The sequence below is a fragment of the Fundulus heteroclitus genome, chromosome 16 (genome assembly GCF_011125445.2).
Source record: "Fundulus heteroclitus isolate FHET01 chromosome 16, MU-UCD_Fhet_4.1, whole genome shotgun sequence".
NCBI lineage: Eukaryota > Metazoa > Chordata > Actinopteri > Cyprinodontiformes > Fundulidae > Fundulus > Fundulus heteroclitus.
Window position 1 is genome coordinate 9,218,112 of NC_046376.1, and position 23,398 is coordinate 9,241,509.

At 40.3% G+C, this 23,398-nt stretch overlaps 3 protein-coding genes across 3 annotated transcripts in view; 1 reads left to right on the top strand and 2 right to left on the bottom strand.

The window, feature by feature from the left end:
* setd1a (SET domain containing 1A, histone lysine methyltransferase) overlaps positions 1-1,782 on the bottom strand; it is a 48,294-nt gene extending 46,512 nt beyond the window's left edge. The window contains exon 1 of the mRNA XM_036147739.1: positions 1,651-1,782. The gene's annotated coding sequence lies outside the window, so the exon portion shown is untranslated. The remainder of the gene's footprint in view (positions 1-1,650) is intronic.
* A 2,647-nt stretch (positions 1,783-4,429) lies between these two features.
* On the bottom strand, positions 4,430-12,530 carry ccdc47 (coiled-coil domain containing 47). The gene is made up of 12 exons (XM_012878827.3): positions 12,237-12,530; positions 12,038-12,139; positions 11,104-11,278; positions 9,551-9,672; positions 9,398-9,463; positions 9,193-9,294; positions 8,957-9,067; positions 8,758-8,843; positions 8,600-8,658; positions 8,407-8,516; positions 5,269-5,436; positions 4,430-5,059 (listed from the first exon to the last, which is right to left on the bottom strand). The coding sequence occupies exons 1-12, from the start codon at positions 12,522-12,524 to the stop codon at positions 4,979-4,981; spliced, it is 1,470 nt and encodes a 489-aa protein (XP_012734281.2). The 5' UTR covers positions 12,525-12,530; the 3' UTR covers positions 4,430-4,978.
* A 2,626-nt stretch (positions 12,531-15,156) lies between these two features.
* dcaf7 (ddb1 and cul4 associated factor 7) lies at positions 15,157-22,828 on the top strand. Its single transcript, XM_012878828.3, has 7 exons — positions 15,157-15,548; positions 16,372-16,530; positions 18,208-18,319; positions 18,806-18,924; positions 20,199-20,408; positions 21,617-21,734; positions 21,834-22,828. Exons 1-7 carry the CDS (start codon positions 15,411-15,413, stop codon positions 22,004-22,006), a joined length of 1,029 nt encoding a protein of 342 aa, XP_012734282.1. The 5' UTR covers positions 15,157-15,410; the 3' UTR covers positions 22,007-22,828.
* Positions 22,829-23,398: the final 570 nt, after the last annotated feature.

Here is a 23,398-nt window from a genome sequence, read left to right on the forward strand (position 1 = left end):
GATTATCTTTCATTCAAAAAGTTTATATTTTTCCTGACTCAAATGTCCTGATTTTCAGCCATTTCTTTACTCAGACTAAGGCTTTGTATGAAACCCTTTTCTTTTATAACCTATCACCGTTTATGAAACCACTCCAGGTGGACGAGTCTATCGCTTTTTTAGACTTGGACAACTAAAAAAACAGTTAGAAAAACAACTTAACTACAAAAGGTTTGCTAAGGTCAAGACTTGATATGGTAGATTAAGTGAAATATCACATTACAGTAACAGTATCCATCTTTAAATCTGGACTGAGATAACTTATAGGAACCCTAAATGTTACCATTTATTGCAATAAGGTTTGCAAACATAAATACTTCTCCACATTTCATTTTTGTCCATATTTTGAGACTTTTCCGGACTATGAAGGTCCTACATAGTCCAGAAAACTGTTCCAGCTCCAAACTACAGCAGCTATACTACGGTTTTAAAAAACTGGTGCAACTTGAGATTAAATGTGTGGTCTTACGATCCTACTTAGAGCAAAACAGAATGAAAATAAAACAACGTTGGATGTTTAAACGCTAAGCGAAGTTGCAACAGACAAGTTACATATTGATTGAGATCGTTAATGTTTTAAGAAATGCGAATATGTTAAATAGTCCTGGAACACGCGAACATCTATTCGCTGTTTCACGTTTATTTTCAAATTGGTGTAAGAACCCCAATTGCACCAGAGCAACCTGAACAAAATCGACGTGAAATTAACCAAGACAGACGTGAAAAGCCGCAGTAGTTGCAGACGAATAACTCTCGCCTGCAAAAGGTGCGATAAGCTGCGTCACAACATTTAGCCAGAGATCAACTTTTCTGACTTCTGGGTGCTGGTGATATATCCCGAGATCGCTTTCAAATGCGTAAAATGTCTGGCATCGCCATCGGCAGCTCGCTGTCGGCTTCGGTTAAGCGGCTGTCAAAACAATGATCGGCGCTACGTCACTGATCAGATACTTTAGCTAGCAACCTGCTGCTAGCAGAAGCTAAAGTGTTGCCCCACAAAACGCGAATAATTGTTCCAGCAAGCGGCAGATCGGAGTCGGCGTTCGGCGTATCTGTCCGCGTTCCAGAAACGTTCCTTAGAACATAAATCGCACGTCGCCGTTCAGTCCGACAACGTAAACCGAAGTAAAAAACGAGTTGCCTTCTCGCGTTAGCTAGGGCAAACCGACGCTGCCGAGGGCTAATGCTAACTAGCATCACCAAGTTAACAGTTTAAACTTTGAACTTGGGAGACCATAACACGCGCGCGTCGGTTTTATAGGTGGCAATCGCGATGTGTGCATCTTGTGGAAACTTCACTGAACCGGCTTGCCCTTGGTTCCCCCCCCCTCCACCTCTTAGAGACCCGCTCATCCGAAAGTAGCCGCCGCCGCCGCTACAGTGTAGGCAGCTGCAGCCAGGCCCGCGAGACCAACAAGAAAAACACTGGGTCACAAACAGACATTAAAACACAGCCGACCCGGCGTTAAAGCACAGCTAACGAACTAAAACAGCACAGCTACCATTCCGGTAATTAGTCGAGGGGTCAGCGACCATCTGCGAGCGCCAGAATCATTGTTTTCTATTTCAAAATCCAGATATTGTTGAGAAAGCGGCCATAGCGTAACCAACCTGAACGCCTCGCCTGCTCCCCATCAATGTATGCTAATGCAGCCCGCGGTTACTCAGCGGCACTTTCCTCTTCACGGACACAAAACAAACAACAAATACCCAGGGTACTGAGACATATATCAACACTTTAAACTAAATAAAATAATATAGCTATTATTACTAAAAACATTTCTCTATTATCAGCTAGGTGTATATGCATCTTAAAATTATTCTTGAATCTGCTTGTACTTTTTCCAAGTCTTGAATGGTGACTAAATCGCCCCCTACAGGCGTAACAGTGAAACGCGTAAGGAATCGCGTGAGTAAAGCAAAACCAGGAATCAAAAATGTATTTTTTTCCCTCATTTTAAATGGTTTATATTTTTATTACAGCATTGTTTGAAACCAGGGTACTTAAAATGTAAATATTACCAGCTGATTTTTAGAGTTTGAAAACCGTTACATAACTTTTTCATAACTTTGTAGTTACACGACAATCATGGTTGAACATTCTTCTGCACACTTCTTTTTAAAAACTGCTTTTCTCCTGCACTGTTACATTCTTATTACTGCTGCACTTTATATTGTAAAGTTATTTCATTTCAATTGCAATCTCATTACATTATCGTAAGCTGTAACCAAAATTACAATAAAGTTTGTCTAAGTCTAGTAGGTATTACATTAAAATGGAAATTTGATGACACCCGCCTGCTTTCCTGAATGACTCCTCCCTGATTGTTATTCTATGGTTTGCTGAAACTGACAGTTCTGTGGAATCACTTCATTGAATTGGACTGGGTTTACCTGGATTTTACATTTAACTTGACTGTAATGGATTCTGCTGTAGCTGACTTATGTCAAATGTTTGTTTTTTTTCCTGTAAAGTGCACTGAAATTAGTTTCTCAGACATTCCGCAATAAAGTAAAATCAAATTAAAATACCTCAAAATTCACAGAAGATGCAAGTGGTGGTCATGTTTCAAGTAAAAAGGCACACATATCACCTGTGAAGTTATTGTCAGTGTGGATTTTCTGTTTAAAGAATCTAAACAGATCGGTATCTTCATGAGGTTTGTCAGTCATTCATTGCCTGGATCTGTTGGATGGGGACATTTGTTTCCCTTTACAGTCACCCCATACTTTCTCATGGTGCAAGATTATGGTGAGCAATCGTCTCGGTGTGATCTGCTGCCAATTGTTGCTGTTCGAGTTCATTTTATATTTATTCAGTGAATTAGATTGGGCTAAATGAATCTGGGTTGTATAAAGTGGACTTGTTTATCTTTTAAATTGTTGTGTGAGGATTGTTTTTGTGACAAATTATAACAACTATCTTAAAATTGGCTACAACTATATGATGTACCCTGAAAATATTTTTTAACATGTATAAATTTTACTGGCGGGACAATAATCAGTGACACTCACACGCAAAGACATTAAATATATGGCGACTAATTAAAAAAATAACCCCACTGTGGCTGAGATTTATTGCTCTTTCACACAAGTTTTGAATACCCAAAGTGTTTTAAAGATGATTTCTCAAGTGAGCTTTTGCAATCTGTCTAAGTATTTGATGCCATTAGTTTCTCCAATACAAATTTAGTTTAATGGAAATCCAGTTCATCACCACTGCACTAAGTAATTAAGGTTTAAGCTTAATTTTTTTGCAAATCTCTTTATAAACACATGGGGACAAATTTCTTAATTCCCCTCAAAATGTATGTAAAAATTTAAATAACCCCACATGGAAAAATTGAGAGTAAATTCTTTCATTTGAGGATCATGATCCAATGTTACAAACTGGTGTACCTAAAAACTCATGCATACAAAATGCAACAGCTATTTTTGTGATTTGTCGTTTACAATTTAGGTTTATAAGAGTTTTTTGAGGTCAAGAACGAGCAAGAAGACCCAAATTTAACTCGCCAACACCCACAGTGATGCAGAGAATTGTAAGATAAAAGAAAAACAAACTCACTGCTGTACTAAATAAATAGTATAATAGTAAATGGTGGTATCATAGGGTCGCCAAGTCCTAAAAAAAAAAAAACTATTGGACTATCTGCATCTTGAGCTGTTTTTTTTTTTCAGGGTGGAATGCCATAAAAACTCTTTTTCCTGCTTTACTATTATTAATGAAAATTAAAATGATGCTTATTGGTCAGATAAGCGAGAGCTTGAGCTTTTTGGTGTAAAAAACAAAAATCCAAGGGAGATTTCACATAAAATAATTTAAAAGAGCAATGAGAAGTGAAGCACCTCGTGCATGCAGTTAAGTAAGGATTTGTAATGCTGCGGGGCTGTTTATTTTTGAAAGGCTCCGTGAATCTTGTCAGCATGGACTCAAATCTGGTGCCCTGAAACTGAAAATGTGTCACTGCTGGGTCTCTTTTCAGGACAATAATTCAAAACTTACAGCCAAATCAACAGCATGAAACTAAACCAAGTCAGTGCCCATACCTAAACCCTGTAGGAAAAATGTGGGTTGAGCTCAAAAACACGAGACTGCAGAGGAATGATCAAAGTTTGCATTTGAAGATTACCCAAAGTGTATTTTCATCGCTTTCAAACGAGTAATGAATAATTGCAACGTGTCCATTCTCCACTGTATCCATTTCAGCATGATCAGAAATAACCCCACTAATATTACCCACTGACACAGCATACAGGTTAAATTTAGCACGAAGCCTTCCCTTTTCTGGTGCCTGATTTAAGCTCACACCAATACGAACTATTATTCTTTTCAAACTTTTGTATAGAAAAAGAAAAAAGAAAACTGGGTAAATGGCAAATGCAAAACTATAATTTTTTTTAAAGACTTCAGTGCATTTATTGTTTGCTCAGATAACCATTAGAAACAGCCTGACAGAAAAGTATTTGACACACATATATATATATTAAACATTTCCTTGACATTATCGCTTAAAGTTTACGATAATTCTAATATATTAGCAATGAAATCACAACAATGCTTTCAGTCCTTTAAAAACGTGGCAAAACACCACCGAATAGTGTCCTCTTACCAGCAACTTGTGTTTAAAAACAATCATTAGGCTTTAGGTATTTCAGAGAAACATTTGACGAATGTTAAAAAAAAAAAAAAACCTGACTTGATGGTGGATGGAGATAGAGTTTACAGAGTTTTTAGGTTTTAAACACATGAAACGGAGCAGTGAGTGATGCAAACAGCAAAGCCGGACACGACCAGAGAGGCAGGATGTCTGTTGGGAGGTTTCTGGCAACCATTGAGCTGAAGTTGTGGACACTGACTGGAACAAGCGGAAGAAAACTGAGCAGAGCACTGATTTTCGATGTGCCTGAATGCTTTTTTTTTTCTCTTGGTGATCGTTCACATGGCTTTCACTTTGATCTGCTTCATCTTCATCTGCTTCTTCTCAATCTTCTTCTGCTCCCGCCGCTGAGCTGCTTCCTGCATAAAGGAAAAGGCTAAGAGTTAAGAGTCAATAATTAATGCTACGGTTATGTTTTTATAGCGCATGTGAAGTTGATTTAGCTCATCAAAAAAAAACTGCAAAAGAGGAGGAAAAAAAACTTTAATTATGTTCTAAAAAAAAAAATTTAAATAAAAAATAAACTTTTCGAAAGATTAAAACCAAAAGTCAATCGAAGGGTTGTGACCTCCAGCCGACGCTGTCTCTCAGGGTCCTCTTCGTTCATGATCCTCTCCTTCTCGGCTCTCTTCTTCTCCTCTCTGCGTGTCTGGGCGGCTTCCTGGCGCTGAGCGTGGGTCTGCTTCAGGAAGTTCTCCTCCACGCGAGCCCGGTTCCTGTCCGCCTTTTGCTTGCCCTAAACATACAAGGATGCTTTGAAAACAGCTTTCCCCTAAAAATGTCCAAACATTTCAATACATGGGTCAAAATTGTCAAGTCAAAGGAACTCGAGAACGAAAAATTTAACACATTTTTTCCTCTAAACCAAAAAAATGTTTTTTTTTTACCTGTTATACAAAATATGATCATTTTAAATAAATAAGTCAGTTGTTTTTGTATGAAAGGAATGTGTGAATCATTGTAGATCTAAAATGTATATAAAAAAAAAAAGGTTTTGCTTATTTGTTTGTTAAATGATGCTCATCCAGTTAGCAAATTATTTAGAATAATTTAATTTGACTCTTTAACAATAATAAACTGAACTGGTTTTGGTCTAGCGATATAAGAACAGTATTTGGGTCAGTTGTTCTTTGAAAACACTTTAAAGCAGATTTTAATGCACCAAAGTTAGCATTTAAATAATTAAATGTCATTGGATAGATGTTACTATGAAATTAAAGAGAATGTCAAAGTGTGTTCATCTCAATTGTTTACATAAATCGCTGCTGCATCTTTATCCTGAAAAATAGTGCAATCTACTGTGATTTTTAGAGTGATTCTTTTCAAGCTGTATGCAGACGAAATTTCGTTCTGTACGCACTTTGTGCATACAAAATGACAATAAAGATATCTATCTATCTATCTATCTATCTATCTATCTATCTATCTAAAAGATGAACACTTTGTTGTACTTAACATTTTCAATTGTAGGATTTTCAGAATAAAGTAACTTTGCAGGATAGTTTCAGGATAAAGTGCAGCATCTAGGAAAATCTTCTATATGCATCAGCCATCTGTGCTGGTGGACCAAATCCACACACACTGGTCCATAAGGCTGGAAATCACAAATATCATTAAAGATTTGTTCCTGTATTGTTGGAAGACGTTGTTTTTGGAGGATGTTTCCATCACTCTTAATTGTCTTAACAAAAATCTAATAAGTTTTACAGGATGTAAAACTCTGACGAAAACAGCTGACCAAAATATTAGAGGAAGATAAATTAAAAGTGGATCAAGTTTTAGTCGGGTTGATACTTCATAAAAAAAAATCTTTGAAAAACGAAACTGTTTCAAATAAGAAAATCTGTGTCAACGTATTGCAAAATATGATTTTAATTCAGCTCCATTCTAGGATGCTCACTTAAAGAAATTATTTTCATTAGAGATCCAATAAGCCTCAGTGTCAACAATCATCTGATTCATATTGTAGCTGCCTAAATGAACATTAAATTCAGTCAAAAACAAAAATACAATGACGTGACCAGAACTAAAATGTGAAATGAGAATTACAGCAACTTCCTTCGTATTTTTTATTCAGGGCAGGGATGTTGGCTAGAATTAGGAGGAAGCCCGCTCTGGACTGGGTCAGCATGTTTTACTGCTGGCGCCACACTGGACTCATGGTGACACTCAGATTTTTGTTCCAAATATTTCAAACAAGCAGAGGAATAGTTTAGGGATGGGTACCTTTCACATTTAAAAACCGGTACCCAGTACCTGGGAATCGGTACAGGTGCTTAACAGTACCCATTTTCAGTACTTTTTCGTGTTTATGTAGTAATAAATGTTAATTCATTAATAAAATCTTCAATTTAACATTTACTTGTCAGTGTATAAACTTGTTTGGATCTACAAATGAACCTTATAAATTTTTTTTATGAATTTTAATACATTGCCTGAATCCACAGCACATTTTTCTTTTTTTAACCAAAACAGCATTTATCAGAGGCACAGAGTAAACGAGGTGAATACGGATTTGAAGCTGTGTGTGAATAAAATTCAGGTAATTGTTTTAGCGCAACAGTTTCAGGGAAGAAATAAAAACATATTATCCTGCTTTTAAATCAGGGCGGGAACGTTTGCAATGAGGGAACGGAGGGCTCTCCTCTCTTTGCTCTGACTGCAGGCGGGTTTCAGGACGAGGCATCAGCAGCTGTCTGTGAGACCGTAGGAAGACTACAACTGAAGTATGATCGCTTCCTTCACTTGAAGTCACCAATAACACAGAAGAAAGACGCTAAATTTTAATCCAGTTGCTTTTTTTTAAAAAAGGTCACTGGGTGGGTCAGAAAAGTCGCTAAATATAGCGAGAAATTTACTAAATTGGCAGCTGTGAGCAGGTGCTTCCTCAGATTAGAAGCATTCCCATCGCTGTTCTTGCACTTTGCTTCACAAAGTGTTGCAGCGAGCCTAATCTGTCTCACATTGTGGAAAGTGGAGCCATACTTTCGATCAGCCTTGCTTTCTTGGACCTTCAGTGGCCACTGACATCATCACGCTTCTTGTGCACGTAATGCTGCGTTCATGTTCGGCATGGAAAATCGGGCACTCTTCCTCTCCCTCAGTGTCACAGTGAGACGTTTAGGTACAGAAACATGGTACCATTTGATTTTAAGTGAATCGGTACCCGGCAGTACCTATAAAAAGTACTGAATTTGGTTCCCATCCCTATTTGCTGTCCGTGCTGGTACTTCCTGCAGCATTTCCTTTCTTGTGCATTTACTATGCAGTGCTGCAGATGCGGAGACAGCTCTGTACTGCTAGTGATGATTTTTCAGGACACATCATCCTAAAAGCTTATTGCTTGTGGTGTTTTTTTTTTTTTTTGGTTGTTGGATGGTGCGGACAGCTGTCTTTTCAGCTGCAATATACGACGCTGACGCCATTGTCCTTTTCAGCCTTGGCTGCATTCTTTTCCATTAATCATTGAGAAATACGATGATTTGAAGCACATGTGATCCTCCTCCACACAGACTAGTCTACTAATTAGGCTTCATTCAGATTCCTTCACTGTTTCCCAATAAACCTCTTTGCAATGAATTGAAATACACACGTTTTGTTTTAAATGAAAAAAAACAGACGACCGTGGGAGCTGCCAGCACAAAAACAACCTCTGCGTTGGCGACTAAACCTGCTAACGTGGCGAGGCTTCTCACGTTATACTCACCTCTCTGTTCAGACGGAGCTTCTTGACCTTATCGATGCTGTAGATCACCATGTTCATGAGAGGAAGCAGGGAGTCCATGTCTTTGGGAGACGTATTGCCATAGCCAGGCACTACAGAGCAAAACGTTGGTCAGAGCCAAGCATCAGATTTAGCAGATTGTGTTTGGAGAGATTAACAATAAAGAACCCCTCACCATTAAATGTAAACAGTAGTGTCTTCTTGGTCTCAGGCAGCTTTAACGGCTGACCCTCCCTGAAAACCACAAACAAGAACATTAACGTCACAAGAAAAATAAAGAAATAAAAAGAAATGCGCCTCCCGCATCAAACCAAGATCACATAAATTACTCACTCTTGCATAACTTTTGGACCAGAAAACTGATCCGAGAAATGGATCGACTCGATCTTGTCAGCGTGGTTGGTGATGTAGTGTACCATCTACAGAAACGCCAGCGGCAAGCCCGGAAAAGCAGAACGTAGCTTTTTATAGACGTGCAGCAGATTAACCACCATTGTGTTTGTTTAGAGGGAGCGTAAGCAGGACGCTTCACCTTGTTATCCATCACGCCGTCCGTGACCTCACCCATCTCGCTCAGAATCGCCATGGACTCTGGAAGCCCATACTTTGCTCCGGACTTCGGCTTGTCGCTGCAGAACTCGCTCTATTAGGAAAAGACGCAGAAATGTTGTCAATTAAGAAAAAGAAAAACAAAAGCCAAAGTTGATATGAGCTAATCTCTGTATAGAAAAAGGAAAATCCATGTAAAAATGTCTGGAAGATAGTCACCAAGTCCTGCATCTCCTTCTGCAGCCGAGCCATGGCCTTCTTGGAACCCACAGCAAAGACGAAAGTGTCCATGTCCTCCTCGTTAAGAGTCACTTTGATTTGCTGCAGGCAAAAAAAAAAAAAAAAGAAACAGGCGCTAAGGCTTAACCGTTGGTCGGAGGAAACGATAACATGCCGCAAAGTCTGCTGCAGGATAACTGCGTACCACTTGGTCACAGGCGGGCCTCATCATCCTGGTCACCGTGTTCAGGAGGTCTTGCCTCTTCAAGAACTGCAGCAGCCAGCAGTAGAGTTAGAAAACACCCGCAGTTAAAGATTTAAACGCATGGCAACAAAAACACAACCGGGTGCCAGGTACCTTGAGTTGAATCAGCATGCCTTCACAGCACACACGCCCAGAGCACCACAGGTTGTAGATGTGTTCGTTCTCCTGATTCAGCTTCCCGGTGCTCACAGGTTCTTTACTGGTGCCATCGTCGCCTAAAAAAAAAAAGACAGATCCACGGCAAGAAAACTCAACGTCCACTTAAAACCTCCAGTGACGTGCAAAACCGTTAACATCCACTGAAACTTTTCAGTTTGTCACGCTGCAACCACAAAAACCCCCAAAGTAGCGCATAGCTGTGAAGTGGAAGAAAGATGACAAATGGCTAAACCTTCTCATTAGTAGGGCTATGCATAAAAATCGATACAAAGATTAATATCGATGTTTTTAAAAACGATTTAATATCGATATTCTGGCTTTCAATGTCGATATACCTCCCAACCCCCAGGGGCGCCATTACAGCGGCCGACAGGATTTTAGACGCACCTTCGTCCCTAAAATCAGACATTTGGGCACATTTTTGGTTTCCGTGATGCGTTAAATGCTTTGAACCAAATGCACTTTATTTTCCTATTAATATATCAGTGTTCAATAAATTGAAGATAAACACAATATTTGTCTGTTTTTTTTTTGATTGAATGACTTTGAGCATTAATTTGAAAGTAATAAATATCAATATTGGAGTCAAATCAAACTGAGGTATGTTTGAAGATTCGTGTTGAATCGGCTCATCCTAGATGCTGCACTTTATCCTGAAACTATCCTGCAAAGTTACTTTATTCTGAAATCCACTGCAATTCACTGAAATTCTCAAGCTGTATGCAAATGAAATTTCGTTCTGTACACACTCTGTGCATACAAAATGACAATAAAGTTTGTCTAAGTCTAAGACACCCAGCCCTACTCATGCTCTCAGGCTCTGCAGACCTCTGCTAAAGCGCTCATATTGGAGTCAGGTGTGCCGAAGCAGAGGCACAGCTAAAAGTTGCAGGACATCAGCCCTGGAGGACTGGAGTTTAAGACCACTGATCTAAACGACTGCATTTAAGTCAGGCAGCTGATTTGTTGTCCAGGAGGAGGTTGAACATCCACCTCGGTCCTAAATCTGGAGGCTTTAATATGTTTCCTTCTAGCTTTGCTCTGTACATAGCTTCTTCCATCTTCTTAACAACTCTGACGCCCTGTTCCTCCAGGAGAAAAGCATCTCCACACCATGATGCCGTCACCATCGTGTTTCAGAGTCGGGATGCTGTGCCAGGGTGACACGCGGAGTTACCCTTCACCAGAAACTAAAATCCTGCTCTAATCTGACCAGAGGACCTTATTCCACCAGTTTTCTTTGTTCCCTATATGAATTACAGCTAAATACATCATAGCTTTCCTTTAATAATGGTTTTCTTCTTAGTCTTCTATAAAGGCAAGATGAAAGAGTAGCGGTTCTCCATCCTGGTCGATGAATACATTTCATAACCTAAACAACACGACAAACGATGGAACAGTCCACTGGGTGTGAATACTTTTGCATGGCACCGTAACGGATCGTGCAGTGGGCATCGATGATACGACAAAGCGACGGATAGACTCACCCACGAGTGCAAAGTTACTCTCCAGGAGCTCTCTGTGGGAGTTGAACCAGGCCTGAGCGAGCCGGCTGTTCTTGTTCTTGCCGATGATGTAGTTCATGATGTAGGACAGCAAGCCCGTCACCATCAGGATCTCCATGTAGTAACTTTCCCAGCTGTTCTGAAGGTGCGCAGGGACCTGCAGACACACGTGAAGTGCACCGTAGCTCAGCAGCTCCTAAAACTCTCAACGTCCGACAGTAGCGCTGGACAATTATTTGCAATATAATTGCAATAACAAAAAAAAAAAAAAAAAAAAAAAAAGAAATTTCCTAATCGCAGAGGTCTGCCATTTTTTGCTATATAACAATTAACGGATCAGACGTGTCGTTTAGGTATTGGTAATTATGTTTAAAGTGGGTTTGCTCTACATGCAAGGGAAGAGAGTTGCAGCAGTGACATAATCTAATTGTATTGTTTGTTTTAGACTTTATATAATCATACTTTTTACCAGAAACTTTCAGGAATCTCACCACAGCATTAAGTAGCGGTCAAACTGTTTAATACATAGACCTGTTGGTTTGTTGCTCTTTATGTTCAACAAGGATTGATGTCTAACCCAATTAAAAGCTGTTCTCTTGAATAATAATATTCTGATTATTAAAAACTGATACATTTCTTATTTTAAATAGTCCTTGTTTGCTAACATCTTCATCTACAGGCCATTTTTGGTTGCTTGTGGTTAATACAGAGAAAAGTCTATTAAATGGTTGAAATATGTCATAATTTTGACTTTTGGGCTAAATCCTACAGCATCAGCGGACAAATCTAAATGGGCATTATTTGTCTAGGAATTGATTTATTCACTTAGCCCTTTACAATAATACAATAATCCTATTCTCCGCTGGCAGCACATGAAACAGAGGAATTAATCCCCAGAATTTAAAACCTGCTTTACCGTGTGGATTATGAGGGGGTCCTTCATGGAATGGCCCGTCTTCTCCACGTCTCCATATCCCTCAAACTCCTCCTGGTCGTATTTGCTGTACATGTCTTGATCCTTGGAAGAAGAAAAAAAGTTATAGTAACATACTCAGATGTTATTAGTCATGGAAATACTCTTTAAATGTTAAGTGGGACAGAATGAGGTCATGTACTTGATTCTCAGAGTCCTCGAAACCATCCTGACCGTCCTCCAGCTCCACGGTGGCTTCGTCTTCGTCCTCTTCGGGCTGCGAGGAGGGCGATGGGACACGTGGCGGGGGGGCCGTCTCCGCCTCATCCGTTAACTCGTCATTCATGTCCTCGAACTCAGCGAAGTCGTTGTCGTCAAAGTCGGCCAGGTCCTCGCCGTCGTCAAAGTCGTCATTGTAACGTCCTCTGGAGGCGGGCAGGGCCAATAGGAGCAGCAGTGCGGGTACCAGGAGGAGATACGGGCTTCGCATGGTGCGTTCTGAATTTGGGGTCAAGTGAGAACACAACAAGACGATAAGGTTTGACAAAACAGCCAAAAGAACGGGAGAAAATGACACGTCCATCCCAGAAACAGCCCTCTGGCAGAAGGATGGGTCATACTGCAGCTTCTAACCATCAGAGCATAAAAAAAACACCTCGTCCCAAACCGGTCTTAGCAGTTGGAAACAAACCAACAACAATGCATGTAATAATAATAAAAATTGGACAAAATGCCAGACTGGGTGTGATTGAATCCTGCGCTGCTTTGATTTGAATTAAAAGGAGAAGTTATAGAAACCTGCGACTGGTGAAATGTGCTGAAATGGTCATTAAAGATCAGCAAAAAAAGAAAAAAAAAGTATCTGATTAGTGTGTCCGAAACGTACATCAGATTAAAAATGTAAGGAATTGAACAGGGATTTCCTCACCGTCCGACAAATTTGGAGAACTTCTGTAAGGTAGAGTGTTTAAGTATGACAGTTATTGTGATGTGGGATGCTGGTACAGCTGTTTTGAATTGTGCACAACCATGAAACCAGATTATAACATCTTTTTTTTGCTTGTTTGGTTTCCCCCCTCCAATGGATTCACTTGTTTCTCACTTGAACTGCATATTTAGATTTAGATAGAACTTTATCGATCTCACAATGAAAAAATTAACTTGTGACATCGGCTCTTATAAGCAACAGAAGGTGCACAAAAGAGGAAAAGATGCATGAAGTATATACAGTGCATCCAGATACATACAGTGGATTGGAAAAAATAAGAGATTTAAGGAGACTTATTTACAGTAGGGTTTTAAGGTATACTGAATTACAATAAAAGTCTGGAAATGTTATTTATCATGGCAATCTTAACCTATTATAAACTGACATATGCTGGTTTTCTAGTTATACAGAAAATGGTTTTCTTAAAGCCTGACGTTATTAAATGTGGTCTCTGCAGCCAATCACCCACCACTTCACCTAGCCTAGCATAGCCTAATGTGGACTTCACCGAAGAAGGCAACACTTAGCAAATAAATACTTCCTCGATTAATCGCAAAGTGAAGAAAAAAAACATTCCTTACGACTAAAGCTCACCAGACGACAATAAAAAGTATATATTTAAGTTAAGAAGGGACTTCTTCGGTAAAACTTACAGTCGTTGTAAGAGTTTGTGGCTAAATCTGAAAATGCACGGCGGTGTTTAGCTTGTTTAAAAGTCATTAGCTTTTTCTTTTTAATTGTTTTAGCTTTCTATTTAAAACGTGTAACTGGCTAATGACATGTGGATTAAAGCCCCCAAACCAGACCCATCCCCCAACTCTCACTAATTCTCACTTAGTGTTAGCACGTTCACCATTAGCATGCTAACTGTGGTTGACTGTCAAACAAGCGCAGAGCTCAGCGGAAATATGTCAATTTTCTCCTCAACACCACGGGCAATAACAGCCTCCTTAACACCGAACGTGTGAGCAAGTAACTTACCTGGTTACTAACTGTATCAAAAAAACTAATGCTGCTTATGAATAGGAAATCGGAACTGTCCTTGACGTGACGATAAATCTAGAGCTGCAAACTTCCTGTAAACACAGGATACGCGTACGACCTTTCAAAATAAAATCCTCACTTCCGGATGAACGTTCCGTTTGTGTTAAATATTTTAAAGTATCATTCAGGCCGTGTTTATTGTTTCTAATTATTTAAAACACTAAGTTTCTTTCAATATAAATAATTTTTATTCAATTATGTTTTTTATTTTGACGATGAAATACGCATAACTTTAAACTGGACAAGTCACATGCACGTTCTCCCTGTCACCACTAGAGGGCAGTAATAAAATGATTTGACATTTTTTTGACACTTTTTTTTTTACATTATTTTACTTATGTTTCTCAGATTGGATTTTTTGATTTTTAGTGAGCTTGTACATTTCCAATTCGTAGCTCCCTGCACACCATGAACGCACGTACCGCCCATTAAGTTTAATAATTTCGTAAAGCATTGAGATAAATAGGAATTTACGATCTTTTGTGATGTAAATAATATTTTACAAAGTTGTAGAGAACTTTAAATATTTATCAGTTGAAGAAAAAGAAAAAAACAGCATCCATACGCCAAAACCAGCCTATCCTTACAGAGTCGCGGAGGACATAAATATACAGTAACTTCTAAATAAGGGAACGCTGCCGACAACAGTAAATAGTCGCCCTCTAGCGGTTTTACTGAGGAACTTACTGTTAGTAAAGTTAGACTGAGCAAAACACAACTGCTTCCGGTATAAACCCCAAAAATAACAACAAAATTACAGAAAAATATTTGAATACATGAAAAAAACAACTATATTTTGTCTTTAAAAAAGAGCAAAGAAGCATCTTGCCTGCCACGGTAATCGTTTCTTTTAATCAAAACAAAACAAAAAAACTTTCTATAACAATTTACATTTAAGGTAAGGCTTCACATCATAAATAAAAGCTATTTATATAATTTGGGGGGTATAGTCATATTCCATTTGAATTTTTTTTCTTTCGGAAAAATTAAAGGTTTTTAATTTTGCTGTTTTCTACGCATCCTTTTTAAAAACAAACAAAAACGGACAAAAAAAAACAAACAAGGGTTTTATTTTGAAAATAACTACCGGAAGTTGGTCGCATTCCGTCCGACCTGATGGACTTAATGCTTCGAACGAATCATGCTACCCTTTGTTAGCAGAAGTGGAGAAAAATCGTGTATTGGTTAACGTTGCCGTAATCGATCGGTCGTTTTCGTCTGATCTCCGCGTGTCTAACCTGCAAAGTGAAGCTAGTCGGTGGCGTTTTATTCCCAGGCCAACTTCTCTGACGGCTAGTTAGCGGGTTAGCTGCCGAGACAACAGCCGCCGCGGCTCGGGAGAGGATGTCTCTTCACGGGAAAAGAAAAGAAATCTACAAGTACGAGGCTCCATGGACGGTGTACGCCATGAACTGGAGCGTCCGCCCGGACAAGCGCTTCCGGCTGGCCCTGGGGAGCTTCGTGGAGGAATACAACAACAAGGTGCGCGGCGTGTTTTCATTAGCAGCTAGTTGTATGCTAGCTGCCCTGCGCACCGACAGTGAACACATCACCGCTTATTGTGCTTTAATCGAGAGCAACATCTCATTTTGCAGTTCAATTAAATTAAACTTTATTTATATAGCGCCAATTCATGAAACATGTCATCTCAAGGCACTTTCCAAAGTCGAATTCAATCAGATTATACAGATTAGATTATACAGATTGGATCAAATTATACAGATTGGTCAGAAAGTTTCCTCTCTAAGGAAACCCAGCAGGTTGCATCAAGTCTCTCCAAGCAGCATTCACTCCTGAAAGAGCGTAGAGCCACAGTGGACAGTCGTCTGCATTGTTGATGGCTTTGCAGCAATCCCTCATACTGAGCATGCATGAGGTAACAGTGGAGAGGAAAACTCCCCTTTAACAGGGAGGAGAACCTCCAGTAGAACCAGAACCAGGCTCAGTGTGAACGCTCATCTGCCTCGACCCACTGGGGGTTAGAGAAGACAGAGCAGAGACACAGAAAGCACAGAAGCTCACATTGACCCAGGAGTACTTTCTATGTTAGATGGTAATAGTGGATGATCTGCCTCCCCTGGATGACGTCACAGCTAACAGAACGCCAGACCAGGTGTACCTTCTATGAAGAGAAAAATGACAGAGAACAAAAAGTTAAGAGCTGAAATAACAACAAGCAATGCAAATTGGAGAGCAGTAGGAGAACTCAACAGAGAGAGAGAAATAGACTCAAGTTCTCCAGGAGTCGTGTTTGTTGTCGTTTCAAAAAACGCCTTGTGTTTTTTGTTTGTTTGCTCCCGGTCAGGTTCAGCTGGTTGGTCTGGAGGAGGAGAGCTCAGAGTTTGTCTGCAGGAACACGTTTGATCATCCTTACCCCACCACCAAGATCATGTGGATCCCAGACACCAAAGGAGTTTACCCAGACCTGCTGGCCACCAGCGGGGACTACCTGCGCATATGGAGGGTAAGATGAGCCACAGAGAAGAGAGGAAGCCAGATTAAAGGATGTTTTAGGGCTGGACGATATAGGGAAGAAAAAAAGAGCATGTCGATAAAAGAAAAATCATATGGATCGATATCGATACTTCTCAACAAATTCAAAACATATATTTTAAGTGCAGCCCTGGTCGTTTTATGCTGTTGGGTAGTGATTTATATTTAGATACAGACACAAACACTGAATTCAAACTCAACCCTTTATTCAACCAACTTTTTACCAAAGAAGAAAAAACACATGCTCTCCGCAGGGGGCGGAGCTTTCCTGGGTCTGCGATGTGATTGGTTGGGAGGATGTAAGAACTGTAATATGAAACCTCATGGCTAAAATGCATAAGGAAGGAAAACTTTTATTCTGTTGAACTTTTCATTGACCCTTTTTTCTATCATCAATATACGTCTATCAATCCATATATATCGTTATTAAATCATCGTCCAGCCCTACCCTGCATCAAATCCATCAATGCGTTTTGATCCCCCATCCATTCTGTCCCCACAACTTGCTACTGTAAAAATATCAGTAATAATTTTGATCGTGAACTTGAGTGCGTCTATTAAGACAGACTGGAAAAAGATTGAGATGTTAACAATGCTCGCTGTGAGCGAATATTTCCTCCGCCCCTGTTTAAATTACACGACTGAAAATATCCGCACGGTATGGTCCTGTTTTCCACCACCAGGCCTTGATGATTATTTCTGGAAGTTCATTATTGAAACTAGTTGTGCACATGATTTTAAAACTCCTAAGACATGTATGTTTTAGAGGAGCAATAGCGAAGAACAGTGTCGATTGTTTCAGAAAGGACCCTTATATAAAACCTGCTGGGAGACTAAAAGCTTCATTGAAGTGATGTGTGTTCACCCTCGTTTAAAGTTATAAAGCCACATTATATGCTTATAAAAAAAGAACAAAAACCGTTTGATCATGATGAAATAAGGTTATATACACCAAGCACTCCATCCTGATAATGCTTTAATGGTCCTTTTTTTAGCAGATACTAACAGATGTGGCGCCATCTAGTGGCAGTATCGCAAAACTATCAAAATGCTGGTATACTTAATTAATAAATCAAAATTAAATATTGCCGGACTGAGCCTGACCCTCTGCAATGCCTCGCAGTAAAACAGCAGCTCGGCTTGAGCGAAGACCAACCGTTATTAATTAAATAAACTGATCTACAGCAACTTTAAGACCCTCATATCAGAACATTTACTCATACTAGTCAACTCTGCGGTCACATCTGAGCCTCAGCAGGTTTAACGTCCGCTTCAGTGAACACCAGCGTTCAGACTGTATTTCCTGTCTTGGAATAATAATTTATTTTTCACTGGATCTTGGACCTTTCTTCATTGTTTTGCTGGGAGATGCTAATAGCCGTTAGCCACTTCCTTGTTTTAACCCCTGCTGCGCATGCGCACTGTTGTACTTCCTCTATTATTAAAAATAAACACAAAAGCCTTTTATTTACTAACACATTGAGCAAAAACAAAGCATAAAACACCAAAATAATAACTAATACTCCAACAGGATGTGATGATCTTTCATAAAAACTTTGTATGCAACCAGAATGAGCTACTGACGTATTAATAAAAAGTCAAATAATGTGGATATGCACTTTTTAAATTGCTATCTATTGTCTCCCAGGTCAGTGACACAGAAACGCGCCTCGAATGTCTGCTGAACAACAACAAGAACTCTGACTTCTGCGCTCCGCTCACCTCCTTCGACTGGAATGAAGTTGATCCCAATCTGCTGGGTAGGAATCTGAAGCGTTGCTTGGTTTTGATCCTGTCCTTTAATTTATGAAGATTAACCTGATTGTTCTGTAGGACTGTGCATGAAAATCGATACAAAGATTAATATCTTTGTTTTTAAAAACAATTTAATATCAATATACTGGCTTTCAATATCCATATACCTCCCAACCCCTAGGGGGCGTTATTACAGCGGCCGACAGGATTTTAGAAGCGCCTTTGTCCCTAAAATCAGATGTTTTGGCACATTTTTGGTTTCTGTGATACGTTAAATGCATTGAACATTGAATGCATTGTTCGATAAATTGAACATAAATATATTTGGCTGGATTTGTTGATTGAATGTCCTTGAGCATTGATTTTAAAGTAATAAATATCGATACTGGAGTCAAATCAAATCAAGCTGAGCTATGTTTTGAGAATCGTATCGAATCGGCTCATCCTAGATGACATCCAGCCCTATTGTTCTGTTTTATTTTGTCTTGCAGGAACATCCAGCATCGACACCACCTGCACCATCTGGGGGTTGGAGACCGGTCAGGTTTTGGGACGAGTTAATTTGGTTTCCGGACACGTGAAGACCCAGCTTATTGCTCATGACAAAGAGGTTCGGTTCTTCCTCATATGAGCCGAAATACTGTTTTAAAGCTGTGTTTTTTTTTTACCAATAGTTCTCCAGCCGTTCTGAAGGTCATTCACAGTTTCTGTATGATATTTGAGTGATATTCCATTTTAAGCTCAGATTTGTTCATTTTTTAAGATTTTTGTCAACTCTCAACTTAAATAGGAAATATTTTAAGTATAAAAGTGCATTTTTGGTGATCTTTCTGTTGTTTTCCAAGGCACAGAGTTGCAAATATAGCTTAAAAGTTTAGTTGCGTTAGAAGAATGTAGGCAGTGGCGGTAGACCCGTGTTCTAACGCCTCAGTCCTCCACGCCCCCTCCTCTCGCAACCTGTTAAATAAAGGCCACTAGCGTTAAAAAACAGAACAAAAAACAACGTAGGTAAAATAAGGGCGGTCTTAAATGAGGAAATAATGTGACAAAAGGCAAAGAAAAATCTAATTACACTCAAACTGGACCCAAAAATCAGACACAAGAAGTTTATTTATAAATTAATGGTTGCAAATCATAGTTTGGGTTCGAATTATTCTCATATCTTTGGACAACAGTAGGTCAGAGATGCTTTAGACCAGAGACGTCCAGCTCCCTTCCCCAGGATCCATTTTCCTGCAGTGTTCTGAATCAGGTGAACGGTGCCTCACCTCTGAAGAACCTGCTGGTATCTCGAGGAGCTAATTCAGGCCTTCATTCTGCTCTGGAGGAGCAGCAACACGTCTCAAACACACAGGCCATTGGCTGTTGAGGACCTGAGAGTAAATTAACAGATATTATTTCAGACTCATTATAGGAGAACAAGGTCCGAAATTAACACTCACCAGACGCCAAATGCGAGTAAGTTTTCCGTTTGGCGAGTAAATTTCACAGGGCTAGCTGCCACATGGCGAGTAAATATCTTAACCAAATAAATTGTGTTTTTCAGTCATCATTTGATTGGATGCTTCTTTATGTTCCTCTGCTTTCAGCCTGTATGACAACAAATATACACAAACACTCGCACATGTGACACGAGAACGACATCAACTACGTCACGTCCGTTTGCTAACAGCTAGCGCTTAGCTCAGGCTAATTACGTAGCGGGAGTCACTGAGAGTTACATTTGCCGGTAAAAAATATGCTTGGCTGGGTGATTTTTTTTTTTTTACGTCCACCGGCCAACATGGCCGGTGAATCGGGGAGTTAATTTCAGACACTGTAGGAGAACAGTTTTTAAAAAAAAAAAGCATTTAAACACCGAGGAACATTTCTGTGTCTCCACAGGTGTACGACATCGCGTTCAGCCGCGCAGGAGGAGGCCGAGACATGTTCGCCTCTGTGGGCGCTGACGGATCCGTCCGCATGTTCGACCTCCGGCACCTCGAGCACAGCACCATCATCTACGAAGACCCGCAGCACCACCCGCTGCTCCGCCTCTGCTGGAACAAGCAGGACCCCAACTACCTGGCCACCATGGCCATGGACGGCATGGAGGTGGGTTTGGAGAGCAGATGATGTGACGTAAAAAATGCATTACATTGATATTAAACCAGAGGCCAACAAAAGTTGGTGGTTGGTAGTAAAGCATGTCAGAAAAATGTGGTCTGCTTTTGTATTCAGCTCTTTTTATTTCTGTCACCTCTAAATAAAACCCAGGCCAACCATCACCTTTAAGTAGCTCTTCTAAGTGGAGGAAAAGTCACAAACACGCCGTCCCCACAATGAAGCACGGCGGTGGCAGCATCATTCTGTGGCACTGCTATTCTTCAGCAGGGACAGTGAAGCTGATCTGGCTTAATGGAGATAAATACGTTACAGTCGTGGAATACCAAGAAAACTAAAAAAGAAAAGTAAAAAACAAAACAAACGGTCTGGAGTAATGTGGAGTAACAAGCTTTATACTACTGCCCAAAAAAGGCCTTGTAATGGCTTAGATAACATGAAAATTCAACTGAACAGGTCCAGCCCTTAGTAATAGGCGGTCGTTAAAGACATTAAGCCAGCAGATTGAATCGAAACTGGTCCACTCCTCTGTAACGAGGAGCTGTTAGCAACTCCTCGTTACAGAGGAGTGGACCAGTTTCGGAAGCGAAACGTCTTCAACTACGAAAAACAAGTCCAGTTGCTTTGTTTTTAACTTTTTTTTTGGAATGACCATGACCTGGATGACTGAGAATCTTCACCAGCAAGAAAACTTGAGACCAGGCTGGAGACAAACATGATGTTAGACAAACATGTTACCAAAGCTACTGGCCTGGTCAAAGTCCAGAGCTGAATCCAGGAGAATATGTTGCTAGGCTTGAAAGTCGCTGTTCTCTCCTTCCAGGGTGACTGAGCTTGAGTTTTTCTGCAAAACGTTCCATTTCTAGATGCGCCGTTGGAGACGAAAACACGTACTTTCCTCTGCAGATGTTTCTGCAAAGTATCGACCTGAAGGGGCCTGAAAACAAAAGCATTCCACACTTTTCAGATTTCTTTTTAACAAGTATCGGAAAAAACAAGGAGTTGTGCCCTACACATAAAACCCCATTAAAACACATTCATGTTTGTGGCTGAGATGAATTTTTTTTTAAAGGCGACGAATAGCTATGCAAGGATCTGAGGACTGGATTACATTTCCGTACGCCCCTTTTAAAGTTTACCTGCTTGAGGAGATGGCTGCCGTCACTGAAAAGGCTTCTTGACCGATGTTTCTTTGACAGGTGGTGATCCTGGACGTCCGCGTGCCGTGCACTCCCGTGGCTCGGCTCAACAACCACCGCGCTTGCGTCAACGGCATCGCCTGGGCACCTCACTCCTCCTGTCACATCTGCACTGCCGGTGAGTTTGACAGTCGGGATTCTGGGAAATTACGCCCGAACAACTGTGTGAAAGGTGACGAGGAATCCCCTTTATCCTTCCCCTCCCCTCCCTCCCCAGCCGACGACCATCAGGCTCTGATCTGGGACATCCAGCAGATGCCTCGCGCCATCGAGGACCCCATCCTGGCCTACACCGCCGAGGGCGAGATCAACAACGTCCAGTGGGCCTCCACGCAGCCGGACTGGATCGCCATCTGCTACAACAACTGCCTGGAGATCCTGCGCGTTTGAAGCAGCAGAAAATGAGCCCCACGTTTCACATCTGGACTGTTTTTTTGTTTGTTTTTTTTGTTTTTTTTTAAGTAGCCCTTGTCCTCCTGCTTTCAGGCCGAACGAACTTTCTAAACGTGCGTCGGAGTATCACGAAGTTGGTTTACATTTATCCGCTCTTCTAATAAACCTGTTTTAAGCTCTTATTTATTTTTTTGCCTCAGCAGCTGTAGGAAGTGTTGGTGTTTTTATTGAGTTATTCTTTTTTTTTTTTTTTTTTTATATACTTCTCGGCCAGCTGGGAGATGACCTGGAGCGGTTTAGATCTTCTCTTTAGTTTGAGGTTGATGCAAACTGCTGTAGGCATCAGAAAATAACACGTAGGATTAACTCATAGCCTTCTTGTGGATGCATACCATATAATTGGGTGAATCAAAGCATCTGTACAGTATGTTATAGTCTCGTTTACCTTATGTTGGAGTAGAAGATGTTTAAATGATCATCTTGGTTAATGTGCTCCAGGTGCTGATGCAACTGACACTTAAAAGTCTACCAGAGCGCCGTCGGCTCGCTAAATATCCCTATTTGTTGAAGTTCATTCTTTGAGACGTTGCATTTTTCTTCATTTTCGAGTGAGGCTTGAAACGAGCGGAGACTTTCTGCTTCTCTCTTCTTTTGCCGTCTGCGGTTTCTGTCCTTGTAGCATGCCAATTGCAAGGCAAAATGTACATAAGTATAAATATATCAAACCTAAGATGTTGGTAAGCCAAGTGTTCATGTTGTAGTGTTTTTTCAAAAAGTTTAATATTGAACTTGCTCTATTAAATTGTAACCTCCCCGTGACTTAAAAACTGATTTTATTGTGTTTTTCTTTTCATTTGCCTTTTTAGATAAGTGATCATTCTCAGTGTTCATCCTGTAAAATATTAACTGATAGTCTTATTGAGATTTTACATGGTGTGATCCATAAGCCGTTCAGACTGGTAGAAGCCGGTGGGTCTTTAGATTGGAGATGCACTGATCCCATACCTGGATCAGATATCGGTGCCGATATTGACTACCATATATTTCAGACCATAAGGTGCAGCGGATTATAAAGCACACTAAATATTCTACCCAAGAGTGTAATATCACTCTCTGTCCTCTGCTGGAAGGACAGAGAAGCTGGACTACACAACACTGCCCTGCTTCTAACATGAGGCCAAAATAAATGTAACTTTTATATTGAATTAACTTGCTAGGTTTATTGTTGCTAGCGCATACTCTGGGCATGGGCTGCCTTAGATTTACATGAATGCACTTCTAGTTTAGACATTACAGTCAGGCAGTCTTGTAGACAGCTCAGGGGTCCTATCAGGTAGTGACATAGACATTATAAACGTAGATGCCTTATTGGGGGGGTTCTGCCTATGC